The sequence below is a fragment of the Odocoileus virginianus genome, chromosome 4 (genome assembly GCF_023699985.2).
Source record: "Odocoileus virginianus isolate 20LAN1187 ecotype Illinois chromosome 4, Ovbor_1.2, whole genome shotgun sequence".
Lineage (NCBI taxonomy): Eukaryota > Metazoa > Chordata > Mammalia > Artiodactyla > Cervidae > Odocoileus > Odocoileus virginianus.
Window position 1 is genome coordinate 80,577,488 of NC_069677.1, and position 22,521 is coordinate 80,600,008.

Consider the following 22,521-nt stretch of genomic DNA (forward strand, 5'->3'; position numbering starts at 1 on the left):
AAAGCTCCCCTGGAGGAGGGCATGGCAACCCACTCCAATATTCTTGCCTTGAGAATCCCCATGGACAGAGGAGCCTGGTGGTATCTATAGTCCATGGGGTCGCAAAGAGTCAGACACAACTTAGCAACTAAGCATAGCACATATAACTGCACACAAAGATCAAAATCAGGAAGCTTAACACGGATGTAATGCTATTATCTAATCCACAGTTCATGTTCATATGTCCAATAATGTCTTTTATAGATTTTTTCTATAGATTTTAAAAATCTTTCTATAGACTTTTCTTTTTCTTTTATAGATTTTTCCCTGGGCCAGGATCTAGTGTGTGGTCACACTCTGCATTTAGTTGTCCTCTGTGTTTAGTTTCCTTTAATTTGGAACCGTATCTTGACCTTTTTTTGTCTCCTGTAAGCTTGTCATTTTTGGAGGGTACAAGCTATTTATTTTATAGACTTTCTTCTTTTGGATCCAAAAGAAGAGTCTGTTGTTTCCTCATGGTTAGATTCAGATTATGCATTTTTGTCAGATATAGCACAGAAAGGAGACAGCTTCTCACTAACGATAATGGAGTTACAGATATTGGTAGGGCTGAGGGGACTGGATGAATCGTGTGTTGCTAGGTTGAAATTAAAGATACCAAGAAAAACTGGAGAGAAGGTAAGCAGAGAAATGTGTGTGTGTATGTGTAGGTGTCTGTGTGTATGCTGTGTGTGTGCGCATGTGTGTAAAATGCCTTCTCTCTGCTGGAGACAGGCCCTGGAAACAGCAGCATCCTGGCAGCAGTGAGCACACCTGGGGCTAGATCTTGGTTTCTGTGTACTATTTCCTATTGAAGGAGCCAGACAGGCATCCCTGGAGACTGGGATGGTGTCACCACTGGGCCAGGAAAGTGAGATGAGCCGGGAATATCTGATGTCAACAAATAAGACAGTGCTTAAAAATGAAGCGACTCTCACTGGCCAAATATAAGATGAGATTATTTTCGGCTGTACTGGTTCTTCTTTGCAACCCACAGGCTCTTCGTTCCTGCATGCTGCCTTTCTCTAGTTGCAGCGGGTGGGGGCTACTTTCTAGTTGTGGTTCACAGGCTTCTCACTGCTGCAGCTTCTCTTGTTTTGGGGCTCCAGAGCACACAGGCTTCAATAGTTAAAGTGAGTGGGTTTAGTTGCACTGTGACATGTGGGATCTTAGTTCCCAGACCAGGGATTGAACCCATATTCCCTGCACTGACAGGTATATTCTTAACCACTGGACCACCAGGAAAGTCCCTGGGATAATCTTTTAAATAAACAATAATAGTAATGGATTATAGCCCTTTGACTAAAACAAGAATCTAGTGAGTCCATGCTCCTATAACCAAATAAGCATCAATGGGAGAAGGGAAAGTTCTTTCCCACAGTGGGATGCCAGCCACTGAGCAGAGTAGCAGGCGTGTCCAAGCTGGATTGTCACCTTCTGAACCATCAGGAGTGCTTGGTTTAGGTAAGGAGCATCAATAGACACACAAAATTGGGAGAAAGTTGGGTGAACAACTGGGTTAGCTACCTAACCTCAGAGTGTTTTCCCACAAATTGGTTATTAATTACTAAAGAGAAAATAGTATCTTCTCTGAGGGGCAATGATGCAGAGAGTGCCCAAACCAGGTGGTCAGTACTTAACGTCACTGACATCACGGCCCCCTTTAGGGTGCTCTGGAGGGACTCCCATCACGGTATGCATGGTTTCCTTGTTCCTAAAGTGAGATGCGCTGAAGAATTGATGCTTTTGAACTGTGGTGTTGGAGAAGACACTTGAGAGTCCCTTGGACTGCAAGGAGATCCAGCCAGTCAATCCTAAAGGAAATCAGTCCTGAATATTCATTGGAAGGACTGATGTTGAAGCTGAAACTCCATTACTTTGGCCACCTGATGTGAAGAACTGACTCATTGGAAAAGACCCTGATGCTGGGAAAGATTGAAGGTGGGAGGAGAAGGGGACAACAGAGAATGAGACGGTTGGATGGCGTTAACGACTCAATGGACATGGGTTTGGGTAGACTCCAGGAGTTGGTGATGGACAGGGAGGCCTGGCATGCTGCGGTTCATGGGTTTGCAAAGAGTCAGACATGACTGAGCGACTGAACTGAACTGAACTGAAAGTAAAATGTCTTCTTACTCATTTCTGTGCCAGGTCATACTGTTCAGTTATTCTCATCTAGAATATTTCTTTTTTTTTAACTTCTTATTTGCCTATTACCTAGATAAATAACACTCAAGGAAGGAAGCTGTATTCTCCCTTGAGTCTCTGAACTGGGAGCAGGCTGCTGTTTATCTGGAAATGCAGGCAGCGTCTAGGACATTTCTGAGGATGCTTCGAAGGAGCATTGCTGGAAGAGGCTTTATCGCTAGAAACTTGTGGTTAACCCAAGCACTAGTCTTGTAGCATTGCTAGATACAAAGAATGCTGCCTATTGTCAGACATAACTACAGAATAGTAAGTGGAACACTGATGAAGTTAAGGATCAAATTATTCATTTTTAATTGTACTTGTCTAATGTTCACAAGCCTAAATGTAACACAAAACAGGAATCAAAGTATTGGATTATATTAGTTTCCTGGGGGTACTGTAACAAGTCCACAAGCTGGGTGGCTTAAGAGAACAGAAATTAATTTCTTGTGGATCTGGAAGGAGGAGTCTGAGATCCATGTGTCACAGGACTGTGCTCTGACAGAAGGCGTGAGGGAAGAACACTTTCTTCTTCTCATTTCTGGTGGCTGCTGGCCGTTCATGGCATTATCTGTCCTGCTCTGCCCTCATTGCCACGTGGCCTTTCCTCCCTGTCTGTCTCTGTCTCCCCATGGCCTTCTATGAAGACCCATAAAAAAAAAAAAAAAAAAAAAAAGAAGACCCATAGCTGGATTTAGGATCTCAGTGGATTTGACATCATATGTGAGTTATATGACATCATATGCATGCTAAGTCGCTTCAGTCGTGTCTGACTCTTTATGACCCTATGGACTGTAGCTGGCTAGGCTCCTCTGTCAATGGGATTTTTCCAGGCAAGAATACTGGAGTGGAATACTGGAGTGCCATTTCCTCCTTCAGGGGATCTTCCCATCCAGGGACTGAACCTGCGTCGCTTAGGTCTCCTGCATTGGCCGGAGGGTTCTTTACCACTAGCGCCACCTGGAGTTGAGTATTCAGTTCAGTTCAGTTGCTCAGTCTTGTCCGACTCTTTGCGACCCCATGGACTGCAGCACGCCAGGCTTCCCTGTCCATCACCAACTCCCAGAGCTTACTCAAACTCATGTCCATCGTGTCAGTGATGCCATCCAACCATCTCATCCTCTGCCGTCCCCTTCTCCTCCCACCTTCAATCTTTCCCAGCATCAGCTTCTTTTCCGGTGAGTCGGTTCTTCACATCAGGTGGCCAAAGTATTGGAGTTTCAGCTTCAGCATCAGTCCTTCCAATGAATATTCAGGACTGATTTCCTTTAGGACTGACTGGCTGGATCTCCTTGCAGTCCAAGAGACTCTCAAGAGTCTTCTCCAACACCACAGTTCAAAAGCATCAATTCTTCGGCGCTCAACTTTCTTTATAGGAATTGAGTATGACCTCAGCTAATTACTTCTGCAAGACCTGATTTCCAAAATAAGGTCACATTCTAAGATTTGTAGTGGACATCAGTTTTGGGAGTCACAAAAAGTCAGACACGACTGAACAGCTTTCACTTTCACTTTCCGTTTTGAGCAAACAGCATTAAATCCACTACAAGATGGATAAAACAAATATTATCCAAAGTCCTTACTTCATAAATGATGAAAGAAGAAAGTAGGTGAGGATAGAATTACAAAATGGGAAAGAACTTCAAGAGGGCTGTTTAGGCCTTTCATCCCCATAATCCAGGATAACCCCAGAAGTGAGAAGTCTGCTTACCTTCCAGGACAAGGGTGCTGCCATGGCCGCTAGGAAGGTACCAGCCACACAGCATGGCTGCTGTGATTTAAAAGTGATCAGTGGGGCCATGTTCAGACCTTCTGGAAGGGAAAACTCAGCCTCTAGTGGCCGGCCTTTCCCATCTTCCCAGAGTTCTACATAAGAAGATGCAGAAAGAGGAAGGATAGACTTGGAAACAGAGGGAATAGAGTTGACCTGATGGTTTCTAAATAAACGATAGGAGTTCCTCTTCAGGAGACACATATTCTGTCTCTAGGAGACGCCTGGTGTGCAGTGTAAGTTGACCTTTGCCCTGATTCTTCTCCGAGTACCCTGCTAAGGTTACGGAGCAAGTGGCAGAGCCTGATGGGCCTCCTAAGAGCTAGCGCTATCGGCCGGGCTTACAAACATCCCCTGATCTTCCTAGACAATATTGGGCCACCTCAGGTGGTAAAGAAACCGCCTGCAATGCGGGAGACCTGGGTTCCATCCCTGGGTTGGGAAGATCCCCTGGAGGAGGGAATGGCTGGCTACCCACTAATTCTCCAGGCCAGTATTCTGGCCTGGAGAATTCCATGGACAGAGGAGCCTGACAGACTACAATCCATGGGGTCACAAAGGGTCATACATGACTGAGGGGCTCTCACTTTCACTTTCTGGTACTCTTGGGGCTTCCCAGGTGACGCTAGTGGTAAAGAACCCACTTGCTAGTGCAGGAGACATAAGAGACTCGGATTCAATCTCTGGGTCGGGAAGACCCCCTGGAGGAGGGCATGGCAACCCACTCCTGTATTGTTGCCTGGAGAATCCCATGGACAGAGGAGCCTGTCAGGCTACAGTCCATGGAGTTGCAAAGTCGGACATGACTGAAGCGACTTAGCATGGCAGGCACGGCTTGTGCTCTTCCCAGAGGGGCTGACGCGTTAGGCTGTTTCACTTCCACACAAAACTGAACTGAAAACATCCAGAGGCAAGCTCTCCACTCTGTAGTCCCCGATGACTGTGCTCCGGTCCACATCACCACGCATGGGGCAGTCCTGGGAACTCCATCCACCCTGCAGGCTCTGTGCAAGTAAGCTTCACTTGCAGAACCACCCATGAGAGAAGGAGGCAGGGGCCCCAACAAAGAAGCAGGGACTCTAGAGAAGGAGGCAGGGGCCCTAGAGAAGGAGGCAGGGGTCCCAGAGAAGGAGGCAGGGGTCCCAGAGAAGGAGGCAGGGGCCTTAGAGAAGGAGGCAGGGGCCCTAGAGAAGGAGGCAGGGGTCCCAGAGAAGGAGGCAGGGGCCCTAGAGAAGGAGGCAGGGATCCCAGAGAAGGAGACAGGGGCCCCAGAGGAGGAGGCAGGGGTCCCAGAGAAGGAGGCAAGGGTCCCAGAGAAGGAGGCAGGGGCCCTAGAGAAGGAGGCAGGGGTCCCAGAGAAGGAGGCAGGGGCCCTAGAGAAGGAGGCAGGGGTCCCAGAGAAGGAGGCAGGGGCCCTAGAGAAGGAGGCAAGGGTCCCAGAGAAGGAGGCAGGGGCCCTAGAGAAGGAGGCAGGGGCCCTAGAGAAGGAGGCAGGGGTCCCAGAGAAGGAAGCAGGGGTCCCAGGGAAGGAGGCAGGGGTCCCAGGGAAGGAGGCAGGGGTCCAGGGAAGGAGCAGAGGCCCCAGAGAAGGAGACAGGGGCCCTAGAGAAGGAAACAGGGACCCTGGAGAAGGAGGAAGGGGCCCCAGAGAAGGAGAAAGAGGTCCCAGGGAAGGAGGTAGGGCCCCAGAGAAGGAGGCAGGGACCCTGGAGAAGGAAGCAGGGGCCCGGATAACTGGCTAGTTTTCAATAACTGGTACAGCTGAGACAGCCTAGATATGAATGCAGGTGTATTAGGGCCCCAGGGCTCTTCAGACCTGGACACAAGACAAACTCTCTATTTCTGATATATTAAATATATTTTAATAATAATATGTATATTTTAAACATTCTTAATAAAACTAGAATGTTTATAAGTGGAAAGTTCTGGGTAGAGAGTGGCAAACCTGAGCCCAAGGCCCATTTAAGTAGAGCTGCTATCTCCACATCCTTCTGGGCTAGGTGATTGTGAGACTCTCCTGGTGGGTCGCACACCTGGAAGCTGGTGCTTCATAGCATCCCTGAGGGCTCCAGATCTTTCTCTCAGACTCTGGTTCGGGAGGGGCTGGAGGTGACTCAGTCTGAGAACGTTCTCTTACTCCTTATGGAGGTGAGAAAAGGGAACTCTAATCAGGGTCGCTCCCAGCCTACACCAGCCCTAGCAAGTGGTCATCTGAGTGACCAATGGATCTAGCTATGGGTTGGAGAGTCAAGTGTTGACAGTTTCAGTGGTCCAGAACCTTCCTAAGTTAGCACAGAGGAGCAGTGGGTGGAATCATGGAGAGCTACCAGCAAAGAAGTGAGAGCCCCCCACTCCCTACCAGGATGAAACTTTCAGAAACACAAGGACAAAGGCTGGACTTTGGTCACAAATCCACTGAACTTGCAGTCTGTGTTCTCTGGGGTAGATGACAAGGTCATTTTGTTATAGTTGCACATTTTTCCTATCTGCTCATTGACAGGGACTTGAAGAGCAAAGAATCCTAGGAAACTCAGCAGCAAGCATTTCCTTGCTGAAGGATAGAGCCTGGGGGCATTCATTTTACAAGTGTTTATTGAATAGCTGGCAAGTCGGTATACTGCATACTCAATGAGCACAGGTGTTCCAGAGGTTGAAGTTTTGAGTCCTATTGTACTACCAAGTCTTTTTTCCCCATCTGAAATATGACTTTTTTTTTTAATCTGGAAATATTCAACTCCTAACTTTTCTGGAGTCAGGGCTTCCCTGGTTATTCAGATGGTAAAGAGTCTGCCTGCAAAATAGGAGGGTTTGATCCCTGGATCGGGAAAATCCCGTGGAGAAGGAAATGGCAACCCACTCCAGTGTTCTTGCCTGGAGAATCCCATGGACAGAGGAGCCTGGCAGGCTATAGTCCACGGGGTTGTGAAGTCTCAGATATGACTGAGCAACTTCACTTACTTTTCTGGCGGCCAGAGAGGCAGATAGCCCTAGGAATCTTTATGTTAGTATAGGAAGCTGGCCTTGAGAACTAAATCACGACACTGGAAATGTGGGTAGAGATAGGAGGAAGTTGTATTTCAGTAGCTAAGTCATGACTCTTTGAGACCCCATGGACTGCAGCATGCCAGTCTCCCAGAGTTTACTCAGATTCATGTCTATTGAGTCAGTGATGCTATCCAACCATCTCTTCCTCTGCCACCCACTTCTCCCAGCGGTCCTTCCATATCAAGGGCCTTAGAATGAGCCGCCCTCCTGGGGTTGTGGCTCCCCTGCAGAGAAAGAGAGAGGGGGCCCCTCTGGGTTCTGTGGCCCCTGCCTTCACCTTGGGTAACGACCAAGTGAAGCCTGCACGGGTTTTGAAGTTCATTGGCATTTCCAGAACAGCACAGGATGGATTCTTCAGGGCTGGGGGCTGGGCCTCAAGACGTAGAGGGCCTGCCTTCCTGGCTGGAGCCCCTTGTCATCTCTTGCCAAGGACTTTTTCCTCCTGACCTGTTTTCTTCCCTGAAGGGTTGTTTTTCTATAGCATGGTTCAAACGTTCAGACTAGAATAAACTTTCATCTTCTTGCTAGAGCATCTTGTCTGTCGCTCCATACAGCTCAGCACTTCCTCTCAAGCTGCTTTTCTCGTAAACCAGGGCTTTCGGCCAATAGTTTTTATGTCATTGACCTTATTCATAGCTTGTTGGCATCACTGAGTTGTTCTCACTGAGGTCAGTGAAATATTTATATTTCTTTATTTCTTGTTTCCTGCTAAAAAGTTGCAGAGAAGCTAAAAAGTAAAAAAAAAAAAAATGATCTTAAATGCCTAGGATAGCAGGCTTGTAAGTCACTTGCAGTTAATTTTGTTACAAACTAAATAATCTTTTTTTTTTTTTTGTCTGCTTTTTAAACACATGTGTACGTCTGGGTCCTAGATTCCTCTTTGATTAGTTTTTCCCATGAATGTTTAATTTCAATTTACAAAGTAAAAGTGACACATGGTTTAAATATACTATTGTAGTGATATGATATGTAGGATTCATCTTTGATATAGGACTGAATAAATAGCATACAGCATAAGGAAATTTAAGAATTTTTAATGCAGCTTTTTAAGTATAGTTGATTTACAATGTTGCATTTAATTTCTGTACAGCAAAGTGATATACGTTCATGATACATATTTATGTTCATTTTCATATTCTTATCCTTTATGGTTTATCATGGGATATTAAATATAGTTCCCTGTGCTATACAGTAGGACGTTGTTGTTTATCCATTCTGTATGTAATGGTTTGTATCTGGTAATCCCAAGCCCCCACTCTATCTCTCCCCCTTGTGGTTACTGCCATGGCAACCACAGGTCTGTTCTCTGTGTCTGTGAATCTGTCTGCATTTTGTGGATAAGCTCATTTGTGTCATATTTTAGATTCCACGTATAAGTGATATCATGTGTATTTGTCTTTCTCTTTCTGACCTATTTTGCTTTGTAGGATATCTCTAGGTCCGTCTGTGTTGCTGCAAATGACATCATTTCCTTCTTTTTAATGGTTGAGTAATATTCCACTCTGTGTGTGTGTGTGTGTGTGTGTGTGTGTACACACGCCACACCTTCTTTATCCATTCATCTGTCGATGGATGTTTAGGTTGTTTCCATGTCTTGATTATTGTGACTAGTGCTGCTGCGAACATAGGGGTGCATGGACCTTTGTGAATTCTGTTTTTGTCTAGGCATATGCCCAGGAGTGGGACTGCTGTATCACATGGCATCTTATCTTATTTTATGTCATCCCTGCCACTGTTTTGTGTTTCAGGTACAGAGCCTTCATTTTTATTTTGACATTTTTGCTGTATGCAAGTTTTCACTTATCTCGAAAGCCTATCAGCATAGTTAAGGTAAGAAACCATTCAAAGCACTCGGTTCATTTCCTGCCTGTAATCTCTATAAGGAGCAAGTTACTTTAAGAGCCACTTGTGGGGGAGGGGAGTGTGGGAGAGAGTCATGAGATAAATGGAGAAAATGGATTGTTGGAGAAGCAAGCTCTTCCGCTGCTCTGCTTTTTGGTTTCTCTTTTTCCTGAATTTAAAATCTCTAAAATGGTTTTAGGATTTATAATTTCAGGGGTAGTATATTTTCAGTTATATTCATTGACCGTTCCAGAATTCTAGATCTTAGTTAAATATCTATTCTGTCTTATATGAATTTTCTCTCCAAATATATCTGATCTAAAATTGCTCCCCAAATTGCTTCTGCAGTCATTAGGTTTTCATTCTACGTCTGACAGTGGTTCTGCTTCTCCATTATTCTTAGAACACTGGGTTTCTGGGTGAATGATGGGTGGGCAGGAGTTATTAAGCAGGCATTTAACTTGACTTGAAGAAAAGGAGATTAAAGTAGACATTCCTACATAATAGCCAGTTATAACTTGGGGGAAAAGCAGGAATTGGAATGACATCATTTTGCCTGCAGACTGTCAGCAGGCTTGAATGACTTTTTACTCTTCATTAGAGGAGGAGGAACTCATCCAGGGCCAAAGATAGTTCATTTACAGCTCGACTGCCCCCTCCACCGCGCAGCCCTCCCCGCCCCCCGCCCCCAGTTTCTCCTCACTGGCAGGGGCGCTGGGCCAGGACTGTAATTCCTCTGCCCTTTGTGGTCATGCATCCTCTGCTTCCCCAGGGGCCTGAGGGCTGGACAGCTGCCCTCGTGGTCTTCAGGCCAGTGGCAGCGCCAAGGCTGGTGCTTCTCTGGACAGTTCTGTGCTCCCTGCTCTCTAGCAATTCCCACGGGATGCGAAACATAGTCCGTCCACCCCAAGGATTCTGCAGTCCCTCCTTGAGCTCTAGTAAGCAGGAATTTCCCCAGCCCTTCAAGTCACTTTTAATATTCTCTCTTTTTTTGATATGCCAAGTTTTAATAACTATGGAAATGTTTGCAGACCTTAAAATGTGGCTTTCAAAAGAGAGAAAGGGACAGGGCAAGAGATGGTGGGCCTTTATCCACTCTACCAGCATCTCTAAAACCAGTACCAAGGACCAACCACCCCTAGAAACTTAAATACAACTCCTTCCTGTCTTCCTGGTTAGAGAAATAAACACGTGACTCAAGAAAAAGGCAAGTTATGAAAATGGGAGAGACGGTTGAAGGGGCCTTAGTGAGTGCTGTGAGCTAGAGGAGGTCTAGAGCTAGAGAAGGAGCTAGAGAGGTCTGGAGCTTTCCTGAGGCTCAGGATCCATCCCAAAAGGTTGGGTTTGGATCCTGGGGCCAGCGCCCGACGTGCTAGCTGTCACCCTGCAGCAGCAGTGACGGGCGAAGGGCCTGTGTCGGGACTGGGGTAGCCCACAGGTGGGCTGGATACCGGAAGGTCTCCTTCTGATGGTCACGCACATCCCCATGTAGCCAGGGAGGGATTGTTCCAGGCCGCTCTCCTGGCATCCCTGATGGGGGCTTGGGGCTTAATGATGAGGCGGTCCTGTGAGCAGCCAGTTGCGTTTTCATCAGTCACAGTAACGACCACTGCCTGAGTCCCCAGCCTGACCAGGTGCACGCGCCCCTTGTTTAATATCATCATCACAGTTGTCCTGAGAGTGTCCCTTTGAGGAAATTGAGGCTCTGGAGCCTAATTCCTCCATGAAGGCTGGGGCCACGCCAGGTGAATTCCATGGGTGTTGGCTGACTTCAGGGTCCCTGCTCTTAACTTCGCTGGCTCAGGGTCTCTGTTGCCCAGTTGCTCAGTTTTGCCTAACTTTTGTGACCCCATGGACTGCAGCATGCCAGGCTTCCCTGTCCTTCAACATCTCCCGGAACTTGCTCAAACTCATGTCGATTGAGTGGGTCCAACGATCTCATCCTCTGTCGCCCCCTTCTCCTCCTGCCCTCAATCTTTCCCAGCATCAGGGTCTTTTCCAGTGAGTCAGCTCTTCCCATCAGGTGGCCAAAGGATTGGAGCTTCCCTTTCAGCATCAGTCCTTCCAGTGAGCATTCAGGATTTCAGGGCCTCGAGGGGAGGTTTAGGGTTTCCCCGGTGGCTCAGACGGTAAAGCGTCTGTCTGCAATGCAGGAGCCAATACTTGAGTACATTCCCAGCGTCACTCCCAGGTTTTCCTCAACACACAGATGGTCTGACTTAACACCTTCAGTGCGCCTGGCTGTGGATTAGCCTAGTCAGAACCCAGGGGCTTCTTGGTCTTCTGAGATGGATGACATGTCCCACTACATGTGAAACCTTCCTTTATAATGCCTTACAAGGCTTTCACGTGCCTGACTTAGCTCATCTTATTTATAAATCTAGAAATAGTAATGATCCTGTTGACCCACGGGACAGTTTGAATTATCTCTCACCCATATTTATTAACACATTATGAACGAATAAAAATATATTTGCTTCCCTAGAATTGATCACCAGGGGTGGTGAATTTTATAGTGATTCACATCCTTTCATGTCATTTATAGTAACCTGACATGTCATGTCAGCATGAGGCTACTCTGTTTAGACTTACTGCTGATATCATTCATTTTCTCTGATTTTAGTAGACAGCAAAAAGGAAAAATAAGTGATAAAGATGAAAACAGGTCTGGGAGGAGGCGGGGTTACAACCTCCTTCTTTTTTCAGCTGCTCTAGATCTAGCCCTGCCTCCTACCTGGAGGCTTCAAGGACCCTCTGTGAGGGACTCTTCCCTGCCGCCCCCTGCCCTGGGCTGGGCCAGAACAAAAGCCTGAAAGCAAGGGGTTCTCCGGAGAGCTGCTGGGATCCAGGTTCTCCAGGGGGGCGGTGACACTGACCAATCTGAGTGTGAATGTTCAGCTGTCTCTGCACACACGGGAGCAGGGAAAGAAAGCTCTGAAGTCCAGAGACGGACAGAAAACAAAGCCTGAGGGACTGGAAGTGCACACCTTGGCTTTGGAGGGAAACTTGCTCTCTGGAAAGTTCCATTCTTCCTAGTATTTGTATTTAAATAGGATGCAACTCCAGTGCAAGTCTCAGCAGTGTCTTTGTTAATTGAATTAAATAATCTTAGAGTTTATATGGGCTTCCCAGGTGGCACTGGTGGTAAAGAACCTGCCTGCCAGTGCAGGGGATGGAAGAGACTCGGATCCGAGCTCTGGGGTGAGAGGATCCCCTGGAGGAGGCACAGCAGCCCACTCCAGTATGAAAAGAATGTCCAAGAGTTAATGACCGAAGTGTGAAAAAGATAACATTTTTAAGCCACTGTGATCAAATTATTATGGTATTGCCTGAAAACAAACAAGGAGGTCAGTGGGATAGAAAACACCGCAGAAACACAGTAGCATGGTGACAGAGGTGATGGGAAAGGAGACTTCAGCTAATAAGTGGGGATTCATCTGGAAGCTTCATAATATTAAACCTCTACCGTATAAAATAGATGGATGAATTAAAGGTTTAAATGTGAAAAATAAAAAGTACAAATCCAAGAACAAGATCATGTCCGTTTTAGGGGTGTAATATGGGGACACCCAAAGCCATGATGAACAGAGGGGTTGAGGAGGCAGTTCACAGACAAGGGATCTGAGTTTCAGGAGCCGTACTAACTGTGTGCAAGCTTGCTGATATTTACAAGTGCAAGTTCAAGTAACAGTGCATCACTTTACACCCACTAATGGGCAAAGCATACAAGACAGTGACAGCCCTTGCGAGATGTGAAGGGTTTGCAACCTTTTGGAAGTGTCTGCGTAACACCTATTGACATTAAAAATGCTTGCCCTTTAGTTCCTGCTTCTGGGAACTTTGTCCATAAAAATAAAAGCACTTAGGAATATCAGCATAAGCATCTTTATTGTAGCCTTATTGACATTTAAAAAAAAGGGTAAAGGGGGGAGGAAAAGCCCTGGCTGTTATGTGAACTTAATCAGCAGATGAAAGTTTGAATACATTATAGTAACTTCATATTCTGATATGTACAACTACTTTAAAAGTTAATTAGAGCAAAATCAGTTGATGCAGAAAAATTCCTCAGAGGTATTTTTGAGTAAGAAGAGTGAAAGTGTACGTAAGTCCATGTAGAATGATCCCATTAGAAAACAGACAGTGACGCAAGGCCTCCCTGTGTATTTCTGAACACCTGTGTAAGTGGGCGTGTGTCTGCATATGCAGGTGTGTTTTCATGTGGCGCCTGTGACACAGATGAGCTGACCACCCCCAGGTGCTGTTGTGAAGGGGGCACCGCGTGTCTGTTCTCCCTGCTCTGAGCATATCCCGTCCACTCTTGCTGCTGTAACAAAACCCCACAGACTGATGGCTGTAAACTGCAGGCGTTTCTTGCTCATGGTCCTGGAGTCTGGACTTCCCCAGTCATGGTGCCAGCATCGTCACTTTCTTCCAGCCAGCAGACAGCCACCTCGTAGCTTCATATGCTGGAAGGGTGTGGAGCTCTCTGGGGTCCTTTTTTTTTTAATCTTATTTATTTTTAATTGAAAGATAACTGCTTTACAATATTTTGTTGGTTCTGCCTATATCAACATGAATCAGACACATGTTCCCTCCCTCTTGAACCTCCCTCCCACCTCCGATATCCCACCCCTCTAGGCTGTCAGGGAACACTGGTTTGAGCTCCATGAGTCATACAGCAAATTCCCACTGGTCATCTATTTTACGTAGGGTAATGTACATGTTTCCATGCTAGAGTAGCATGGGATTCCTTTAAAAGGGCACTAACCCCATTTATGAGGGCTCCACCCTCATGACCTAATCACCTCCTACAGGCCTCCCCTCCTAACACCATCTCCTCAGGGGTTAGGTTTCAACATGTGAATTTGGTAGGACACCAATACTCAGAGCAGAGCGGGCACCGGAACTTTCACTTTTCTTCTAGGACTGCTTTTGGATAATGCTTCCAAGAGTTCTCTTAACCCAGAGCTTTATAAAAGGAGCGTGAAGGACTAGTTAAAATAATGGACCCACACAACCTAACGAACTCTAGAAAGTTTTCTAAACATATGCACTCGGTATAAATTATGTACACACTTGTGTGTGCACATGCATGCATCTGTGTGTTCACACATACTAAACTCCACGTGTGATCCAAAGGTGGAATGAAGCTGACACCACCCCATCTCCCTGATGAGGCCCTAGTCCCCTGCTTGATTCCTGCCACCCCTCCACCCCATTGTCACCTGTCAGCATCTTCTGGACCCCTTCCTAATTCCCCCTGGGTTATCTCCTCCGTAGAATGAGCAGCTGCAAGGAGGCCTTGGTCAGAGAACCCAAGAGCAAACCCATGTTTCTGGAATGAATGAGCAAACAGTTTCTCAGGGTGTAGTTGCTCAGGTTCAGAGTTTAGAGCACAGAGTCTTCATTAATGTACATTTATATAAAAGACAATTATGCCTAAATGGCTGATGGGCCAGTGCATGTCACCCACGCTTGTCCCTGCCCCTCCCCCATACGAAGTGCTTTGTGATGTCATGGCTGTTCTCTGCCTCCTTCCATCATATTGATAACATGTCTTCTCTTGCTCCCCACCCCCCACCTGCCAATCACTGTGGCAGTTCATTTCGTTTTGTGGTTTATTTTGCTGTTCCCGTTCCATTGTGTATCACACAGACTTTTACTAAACAGTCACGAGCCCCTAGTACCAAGAACATTCCATTCTGCTCCTCCTCCCGTGGCATCTCACAACTCTTATTTCTTGGTTGCCACATTGTCTTCTGATTGATTGACTTTTAATAACTGCCTACTGTGTTTTGATTAATTTTGTGTGTAAAAAATTTGCAAAAGAGACTGCCTTTATTAAAACAGAAGACTAGCTCCCCCCCTCCACCCAAGTGATTTGATAATATGGTAAGAATCAGTTCACCTGGTGAGTTTGTTTTGTTTTTACAACTAAGATAATCTTAGTTTTATTAATCCTTATCTTCCTGCAAACACCAAGTTTCAGAAATATCCTCGGAACTCAGAACTCATTATACTCGAGTAATCTTCAATCTTTTCTTGCTTTTGCTGCAGCCTTTCCACGGGGTGGGGTGGAGATTGCATTTCTCATGTGAAAGAGCCTGGGGAGAAGGGAGCCGAATGAGAGGAGGGGCAGCTGGAGGCGTCAGGGTGCCTCAGTGCGGTGGATCCCAAACTCACAGCTCAGCCAGTTTCTGAGTGATTCTGAGGACCGAGCACCCCGGGAGGAGCTCTCCACACACACCTCCACCTGTTCACCTTTCCAGCAGCGCTGGGGTGGGCTGCACTGTGCTGGCTCCATAACAAGTGGTGGGATTTCACCTCCCGTGACTCGGCCAAGGCTGGAAGCCGGAACAGCGGCACCCAGATCCCTGCTCAGAGGCTGTGCCCCTGACCAGCAACACCAAATCAAAACAGGAACCCTCTCCTGCTTGTTGATGAAACAAAAATGGGTGTTTTCTAATCCTTTCCATCCCCTGTGGATGGTGAAAGAGAGTGTGGACCTGCAGTGGGAGCTGCGTCTACAGCGGTCCTCTTCGCAGACTTCCGTGAGAGGCGGGTGTTAGGAACCCCACACCAGCCTTGCTCACAGGTTCTCCCCCGCTCAACACACACACACAGCCTACGGGGTCCTTGCGTCCTGCCTGGGGCTCCTTCAGTGAAAGGTGAATAGACCAGCGGTGGCATCTGTGGGCCTGGCCCTGATGGCTTCTGGCTTCCGAGAGAAGCATCAGGGGAAGGTAGGCAGACACACCCAGCTCCTGAGGGCAAAGACAGGAGCTGCTTACATCAGGTGGGTGGGGAGGTGCTGAAATCCAACTTCACGGAGAAAGGCAGGGCTGCAGGCTCTCCAGGCCCCGTCATGAGCTCACAGTCACGCCCCCAGTTTCTCAAGTAGCCCAAGGGGGCCCGAGGACCCTAAGGTGATGGTGCCCCACCCCCACTACGGGGAGGATGAGCTCAGCTAAGGAAAGCTCTTTGCTGAGTGTTACCTTTTGTTTGGAAAGCAAAACCTTGGCTGGTTTTAGGGCCATGTTTATATTATAACAGGACAGCCCAGTGATGACGACAAAGCCATGTGACCAGAGTCGCTGGGTCCTGTGTGCCAGGCCAGGTCTCAGGGGTGTGTGTCCGTGTAAAATCAGGAGTTGTCCGCTCTGGCTAACCACGGCCCTGGCCAGGCGGCCTTTTAAAGGACATCAGCCTCTTTGGTGACTGCCTTCTGAAGAGGTAGGGCATCCATGAAGCGGAGGTGGTGGACCGGCCTCCTGGCTGCCCCCACCTGGTGGACTGGGGTCCAGCCTGCTGCAGTCCTGCTGCCGTGTGTCTTGACCCTGGGGTAGATGCCCCTGCCGGGGCCCTCTTCCTGACATCCCCCCAGGCCTGGCCCCTTCAGGACCTCTGCTCCCCCTGAGAGCCACCGCTTGGCCTTGAGGACACCTCCCTTCTACCCTCACTCATGCCCGACTGATCGGTTCATCTGAGCCCACAGGAGGAAAGAAGTGAGAGCCGGGGGCCACCTGGGGAGGGACCTGCTGTGTGATCCCCAGGCTGCCTGGCAGATGCGTGGAGTCCTGTCTGCCACTCCTCGTGTTTCAAGGAACAAGTCCCCTGTTTCAGGTCCCCATACCACGATGGCCCAGGCTGCCATACGGCACTTTTCTGAACATGCGTGTTCCTCCCCAAGGAGCACCCTGAGCTGGTTTTAGGCATGTTTTTGAGATACAGTTTGCACAAAGTTAAGTCCACAGACCTCGGTGTCTGGCCTGACAAATATTATATGCTCACCCAGAAGTCATCCCCCGCCCCTGTCCAGCTCTCGAGGGCTCCGTGTGCCTGGCCCCCATCATCACCCCGCCGTCTCTAAGTGACCACGATCCTCTCAGTGTCACCTGGATTCTCTTCCCTCCTCCTGAGCTCATGAGCAGAGCCCTCCCAGCGTGCTCCTCTGTGTCAGGCTTATTTTGAGATTCAGCCTCATGTGGACCTGAAACTTGATTCAGTTATATAAATACAGCAAGATGGATCCATGCATCTGTTTTGGGCACGTGGTCCTGGGTGCAGCCCGGCTGCTCTGAGCGGTGGTCTCTGGGTGGCCATACGGGCTATGCTGGCCGTGTCTGTGCTCAGGAGGGGTTGGGCGCTGGGGAGCTTGGGAAAGGTCCTCATCAGCAGACATGCAGTGGGTCCTGCAGAGACACCGCCCCAGGGGTGCCTTATCCCCTGAGAACACAGTCACCTAGGATGGCTGTCCCCACACTACACCCCCGAACCCCACTGAGTTCTCTCTCTCTCTCTCTCTCTCTCTGGCTTCTGTCCACCCCATGGGTGTTCCAGGGTGAATTGCACAGCTACTGCACGGCTTCAAATGATGGGAAAGTCAGAATCAGCAGCCAGAGCCAAAAAGTCAGAGATGCCCCTGCTCACCAGCTCCCAGACAATGGGACCGACTGTGGCTGGGCCCCATTTGGTGAGTTCTCCATCTGTTCCCCAGGCCCCACCCCAGCCCCTGTGCTCACCCCAAAGGCTTCCTCAACAGGCGGAGACCCCAGAGCTGGCTGGCTGGCCTGGCTCCCCTGGCCCGGCTGATCTTAGCAGCGGTAACAATGCCCTTGGATAGATGCAGCCATGCCTCCAGTTGCAAACTGGTCCCTCGTCCCAGTAAACCAGCCTCCCGCCTTCAGCTGCTGCTGTGTTTCCAGTGCCCATGTGCAGGGTTGTCCCTTAGTGCAGAGATTTCCAACCTCCAGGATCTACTGCCTGGTGATCAGAGGTGGAGCTGATATAATAATAATAGAGATAAAGGGCACAATAAATATAATGCGCTTGAGTCATCCTGAAACCATTCCCCCATCCTGGTACATGGGGAAATTATGTCCCATTAAACCAGTCCCAGGTACCCAAAAGGTTGGGGAACGCTGGGTTAGTGATTAGATCTACTGAAGGTCGGGCTTCCCAGGTGGCGCTAGTGGTAAAGAACCTTCCTGCAAAGCAGGAGACATAATGAGATATGGTTTCAATCCCTGGGTTGGGAAGATCCCCTGGAGGAGGGCTTGGCTACCCACTCCAGTATTCTTTCTTGCCTGGAGAATCCCATGGGCAGAGAAGCCTGGCGGTCCATAGGGTCCATAGGGTCACCAAGAGTCGGACACAACTGAAGCAACTTAGCATGCATGCACTACTGAAGGTCATTTGCAGGTTGCATTTGTCAAAGCTGGAAGTCAGGACTGATAGGGCATAAGCTGTGGGCAGAAACAAGAAAGCTGTGCTATGGGGCTGGCCGGGGCAGGACCGGAGGGTGGTGGTGCTGAAGCAAAGCCAGGGTAACGTGAAACAAAACGAATAAACTGCAGGGTCACCCCAGCGATTGGGAATTGACCTGATGGGAGGATATTTATGTAGCGATAATTTGCCACATGGCAACTTTATTTCCCATTGCTGCCTTTTCTGTGTTACCATCTGAGGACACCACCAGCCCTAGCAAGCAGAAGTCAGTATTTCAGTGCCCCTCTCCTGGACGTCCGCTGACATTTAATGAAAGGCTAAGCAACACTCTCACTCTCCCACTGATCTCCCGTGCAGATGAGGACAACTATCAACAGCTGCTCGGAGCCCTGGACTACTCCTTCTTGTGCGCGTACGCCGTCGGCATGTACCTGAGGTAGGTCTGGCTGGGACCGCGAGACCCAGCTGGTCTGCTGGGTGCAGAGCGAGGCTCAGGCACGCTGAAGATGCAGCCCGGTCCACAGGTAGTGGTCCTCTCGTCTCTTCTCAGAGGTGAGGCGAGGTGGGAGCCAGTGCACACCCCAGGCGTCCTGCTGACCAGGCAGACTGTCCCCAGATGGCTTCTCCTGGCCCGGGGTTCGATGCACGGGTGAGTCCTGCAGGGACCTGGTCACTCTGAAGCAGGGTGCTGGCAGCTCCCCACTCCGCAAGCCCGGCAGAGCACCGTGTCCTCTTGCTTTTAGGGGCTGTCATCTGTTTACTAACCTGCCTGGCGTGAGAGCAGTTCACACGGGGTGTGCCTGGCATGTCCACTGGATGCCCAGCTCAGCCAGACCAGCGCCTCCCCTGCCTGGCAGTTGAGGGTGTGAACTCCAGGGACACGTTGCTGGAATTCGACCCCGGCTTGACTACTCGTTCAGGAGGCTTTGGACAAGTCACTGCACCTCCTCGGGCCTTAGTTTACCCTTTACAAAACTGGGGAACCAGTAGTTCTTAACTCACAGGGGTGTGATGAGAGTTAAATAAGTTAGTATATGTAGGATGCTCAGAAGAGGGCCCGTCTGTGTTCCCGGCATCTGTTACATATGATCATCATTACCCCATTCTTGATCCAGTTCTGAAGTGGCCTAAGAAGGTGATAGATGTTAGCGGGTATAGGATATGTGATTGGCCAATTAAAAATGGTTATTGTGTCAGTCCAACCAGGTTTAATAAAAAAAAAAAAAAAAAGGCTTATAGGGACCAAGGCCATTAGTCCAAAGAGACTTTTGTTCAGAGAGAGAGATTTTAGAGCTTTGAGGATCTCTGGTTTCCCTATAGATCTTTACCTTCTTTGCTGAGACCCACCTGGACTGTGTTATTATCCAGCCCTGGGCCCCACCCCCCCAGCTCAGGACCCTGTGGGTGGCTGGGTGTCTGGTGCCCAGACAGGCAGTTTCTGCTGAAACCCCATGTTGAACTTGCACATCTGTAGAGCAGCAGGGCGTGTCTGAGCGCGGCTCAAACAATAGCAGACGCAGGACAGAACGTGAGCCCAGCCTCAGAGAAGGACGGGGTAAGCCTCAGCCTTCTGAGGGCCTCGACTGTAACCAGCCAACAAGCCATATCCTACCCTGGGGTCAAATGTTTATGATCTACAGACTACAGTTTTCCCGGACACCAATAATCAATCATATAAAAAGACTGAAAGGTTGAGTGTGTTTTTCTGTTACTGGAAAACAGTGTTTAAATGTGGTTCTCAGCTGGGAGTGACTGTCTCCTGGGAGACAGTCCGCAGCATCTGGAGCCACTGCTGGTTTTCTCAGCTGGAGAAGGGGGGCGCTGCTGGCATCCAGGGGCAGAGACCCGGGTGCTGCTATGTGTGGGGCAGGACCCAGGACAGCCCCTGGCCACAAAGAATTACCCACCCAAGGTACTAGGGGTGCTGAGGCTTAGAAGCCTGGTTTGAATAAAGTGGCTTTATCATTGCTTATTTATTGGCAAAGATGGTTCTTCATGCACTTCGCCAACAAAGGCTATTATGAAATAATGTTATTTTATTATGAAATACTGCTATTTATTTCATAATGACCTAATGTGAAATTCACAGGAGACTCGTGACTCAAGGGTGTACCTGCTTCCTTGTGTGGCCTTTCAGTGACCCCACGGCACATGGCTAGTGATGTGGACGGTGCTGGTTTAATAGATAAATCAGACACAGTGGCACCTGCATTGACCCAGCTCGATGCTGGCACTTTCAAGCAAGGGTACTGTGGCTTTCATTACCTGTAGGAGCCTGATAAAATATGGAATGCTGCCCCTTCTGTTAGGTCTTTTCTTTTAAATACTTTTAAACAGAGACCAAGTTGAGGCTCAGTATTGTCTAGCAAGACTGGAGGACGTTTGAAAGCCCAGCGATAGCAGTAACTCTCCAGAGGAGCATCTGACTCTGCACTTGCTCTGTGACCTTGGACACCTCAGCCAGTCCCCCACCCCCACCCTGGGGACCTGTCTCCTCTTCTCTGAAGTGAGCAAGATGAAGTAGATAATTCCATTAGCTGTAGGGTGCTCTCGAGTTTGTATGTGATCAGGTTTCTACTCAGCTTGAAATTTGACCTGAATGCTGTTTATAATTTTAAATCACTTCCTCTGTTTTCCTGTTTAAAAGGTCACTTACATGATACTGGGTAGATCTTTTTTTTTTTTTTTGGTAAGTTCAGAAGGAAAAGCTCTCTAGGGTATTGGTTCTTGAGATGAAAGACCAGAATTTTGGAGTTTGTTCCCAGGGCAGGTAGGTGTCACTCTTCATTACGTTTCATATTTATCTGACTCATAGAATGATTGCGTGGAGGAAAATGAGACCCATAGGGTTGAGTGCAAAAGGCTCATAATCGTTAATGATTGTTCTCCAGCTTTTTTATTCACTTAATAAGTCACAACATCAGGCCATCCCATGGTGACATTTCCTACAGGGCAGTAATAAAGAGTGTTTCCTATGGCATCAGGCAGCGTGGTATGATGGTGGTAAAAACCTGTTAAATGTATATGCCCTGGTATGAAACTGGAAACTTTCACCCTCCCCAGGAGCACCAGAGCTATTTTATTGCACACCCACCACCTGCCAGGTGCTTAACCAAATTTACTTGTCTGCGCACCTAGGCAGCTCTAGGAAGCAGTTCTCCGGAAAGATTAGCTCTTTATTGAGTCATCCTGCTGTTTAGAGGGAGCATGGAGGCTCTGCCCCCGTGTTTCAGGGTTTGCCTTAAAGAAGAGGCTCTGTGGGTCTTTAAAGCAGATCGTGGTAGCTGAGGCAGGACGGTCACCAGCAGGGCCCCTTTCACTGCTCACGCGCGGGCTTGCTGCCAGCCAGAGGGTCAAGAAACTTGCTCAAGGTCACAGGTGGTCCCTTTTCCTGCCACCTGTCTACAGTCCAACAGTTGGAACTTTAAAACACTATATATTCCCTGGCTATTGTTTTTATATAAAACAGGATTAAGCCAGTAGGACAAGTTTTTTGTTTTTTTCCACTGGCAGTCATCCTTTCTGTCTGTTTCAATTTTATTATTTGACAGTGACTTCTACTCTAAATAGAAAGTCTTAAAGGATGTCGTTGATTTCTGTTGAATAAATGCTCCATTGAGAAATAATTGTGATTAAAATTTCCTGGAAACTGGAGTGCTTTCACATTCTAAAAGCTCAGAGAACAGCATGAAAGCATCCGGAAAGCCAGGGCTGGGTCATTTACGTTATGGGTGTGTTTATTTTCTCATGTTTGTCTTTCTTTTTTCTCCATCCTCAGTGGCATAATAGGGGAACGCCTTCCCATCCGGTATTACCTAACCTTCGGGATGCTGGCCAGCGGTGCCTTTACTGCCCTGTTTGGGGTAGGGTACTTCTACAACATCCACAGTTTCGGGTTCTACGTGATAACTCAGGTGAGGTCTGGTCCATGGCTCACCACATGTTGGTTTCCACCGTGAGCTGGATGGGGTGTTCATGTCACCTCTGCCAAGAGAGAAGACGCGAAGGATGGGAGAGGGGACAGAGCTGTGTCCTGTCTGAAGTCAGGGTCAGCACTGGACCACACGGCCCCTTTTCTTACCTCTGCTCTGAGATGCCAGCAGCCACGAAGTGTTTCTTAGTGTCAGGAGTTGCCACTTAAAGAATCCTATTTGTTTTTACCCCAGCAGGGGGATTGGAGCATGAAGCCTCATGAGTCCTTCTGCCTTCATTTGGATGTGTTTGAGATGCTCTGTCCTGTCACAGATTTGAGTGCTCCAGAGTTGGGGGATGTGGGTGTGGCAAGAAGAGGAGAGGGTTGAGGGGGCAGTCAGTAGGGATGAAAAGTGAGGGCCTGACAGAGCTGCAGGGGATCAAGGGCCAGACAGGCCTACGGCCAGCCCCTTCTAACAGGCCCAGTGCTGCCTGGAACGCTCAGCTCTGCCCCTGCC

At 48.4% G+C, this 22,521-nt stretch overlaps 1 protein-coding gene across 5 annotated transcripts in view; it reads left to right on the forward strand.

The window, feature by feature from the left end:
- Nucleotides 1-22,521, forward strand: part of SLC37A1 (solute carrier family 37 member 1) — a 97,032-nt gene that overhangs the window by 34,209 nt on the left and 40,302 nt on the right. For all 5 annotated transcript variants that reach the window (XM_070466817.1, XM_020875074.2, XM_020875073.2 and 2 more), the window contains 4 exons: nucleotides 8,770-8,851; nucleotides 17,204-17,336; nucleotides 18,449-18,527; nucleotides 21,870-22,005. In XM_070466817.1, coding sequence (XP_070322918.1) covers nucleotides 8,770-8,851; nucleotides 17,204-17,336; nucleotides 18,449-18,527; nucleotides 21,870-22,005 — 430 coding nt within the window. The remainder of the gene's footprint in view (nucleotides 1-8,769; nucleotides 8,852-17,203; nucleotides 17,337-18,448; nucleotides 18,528-21,869; nucleotides 22,006-22,521) is intronic.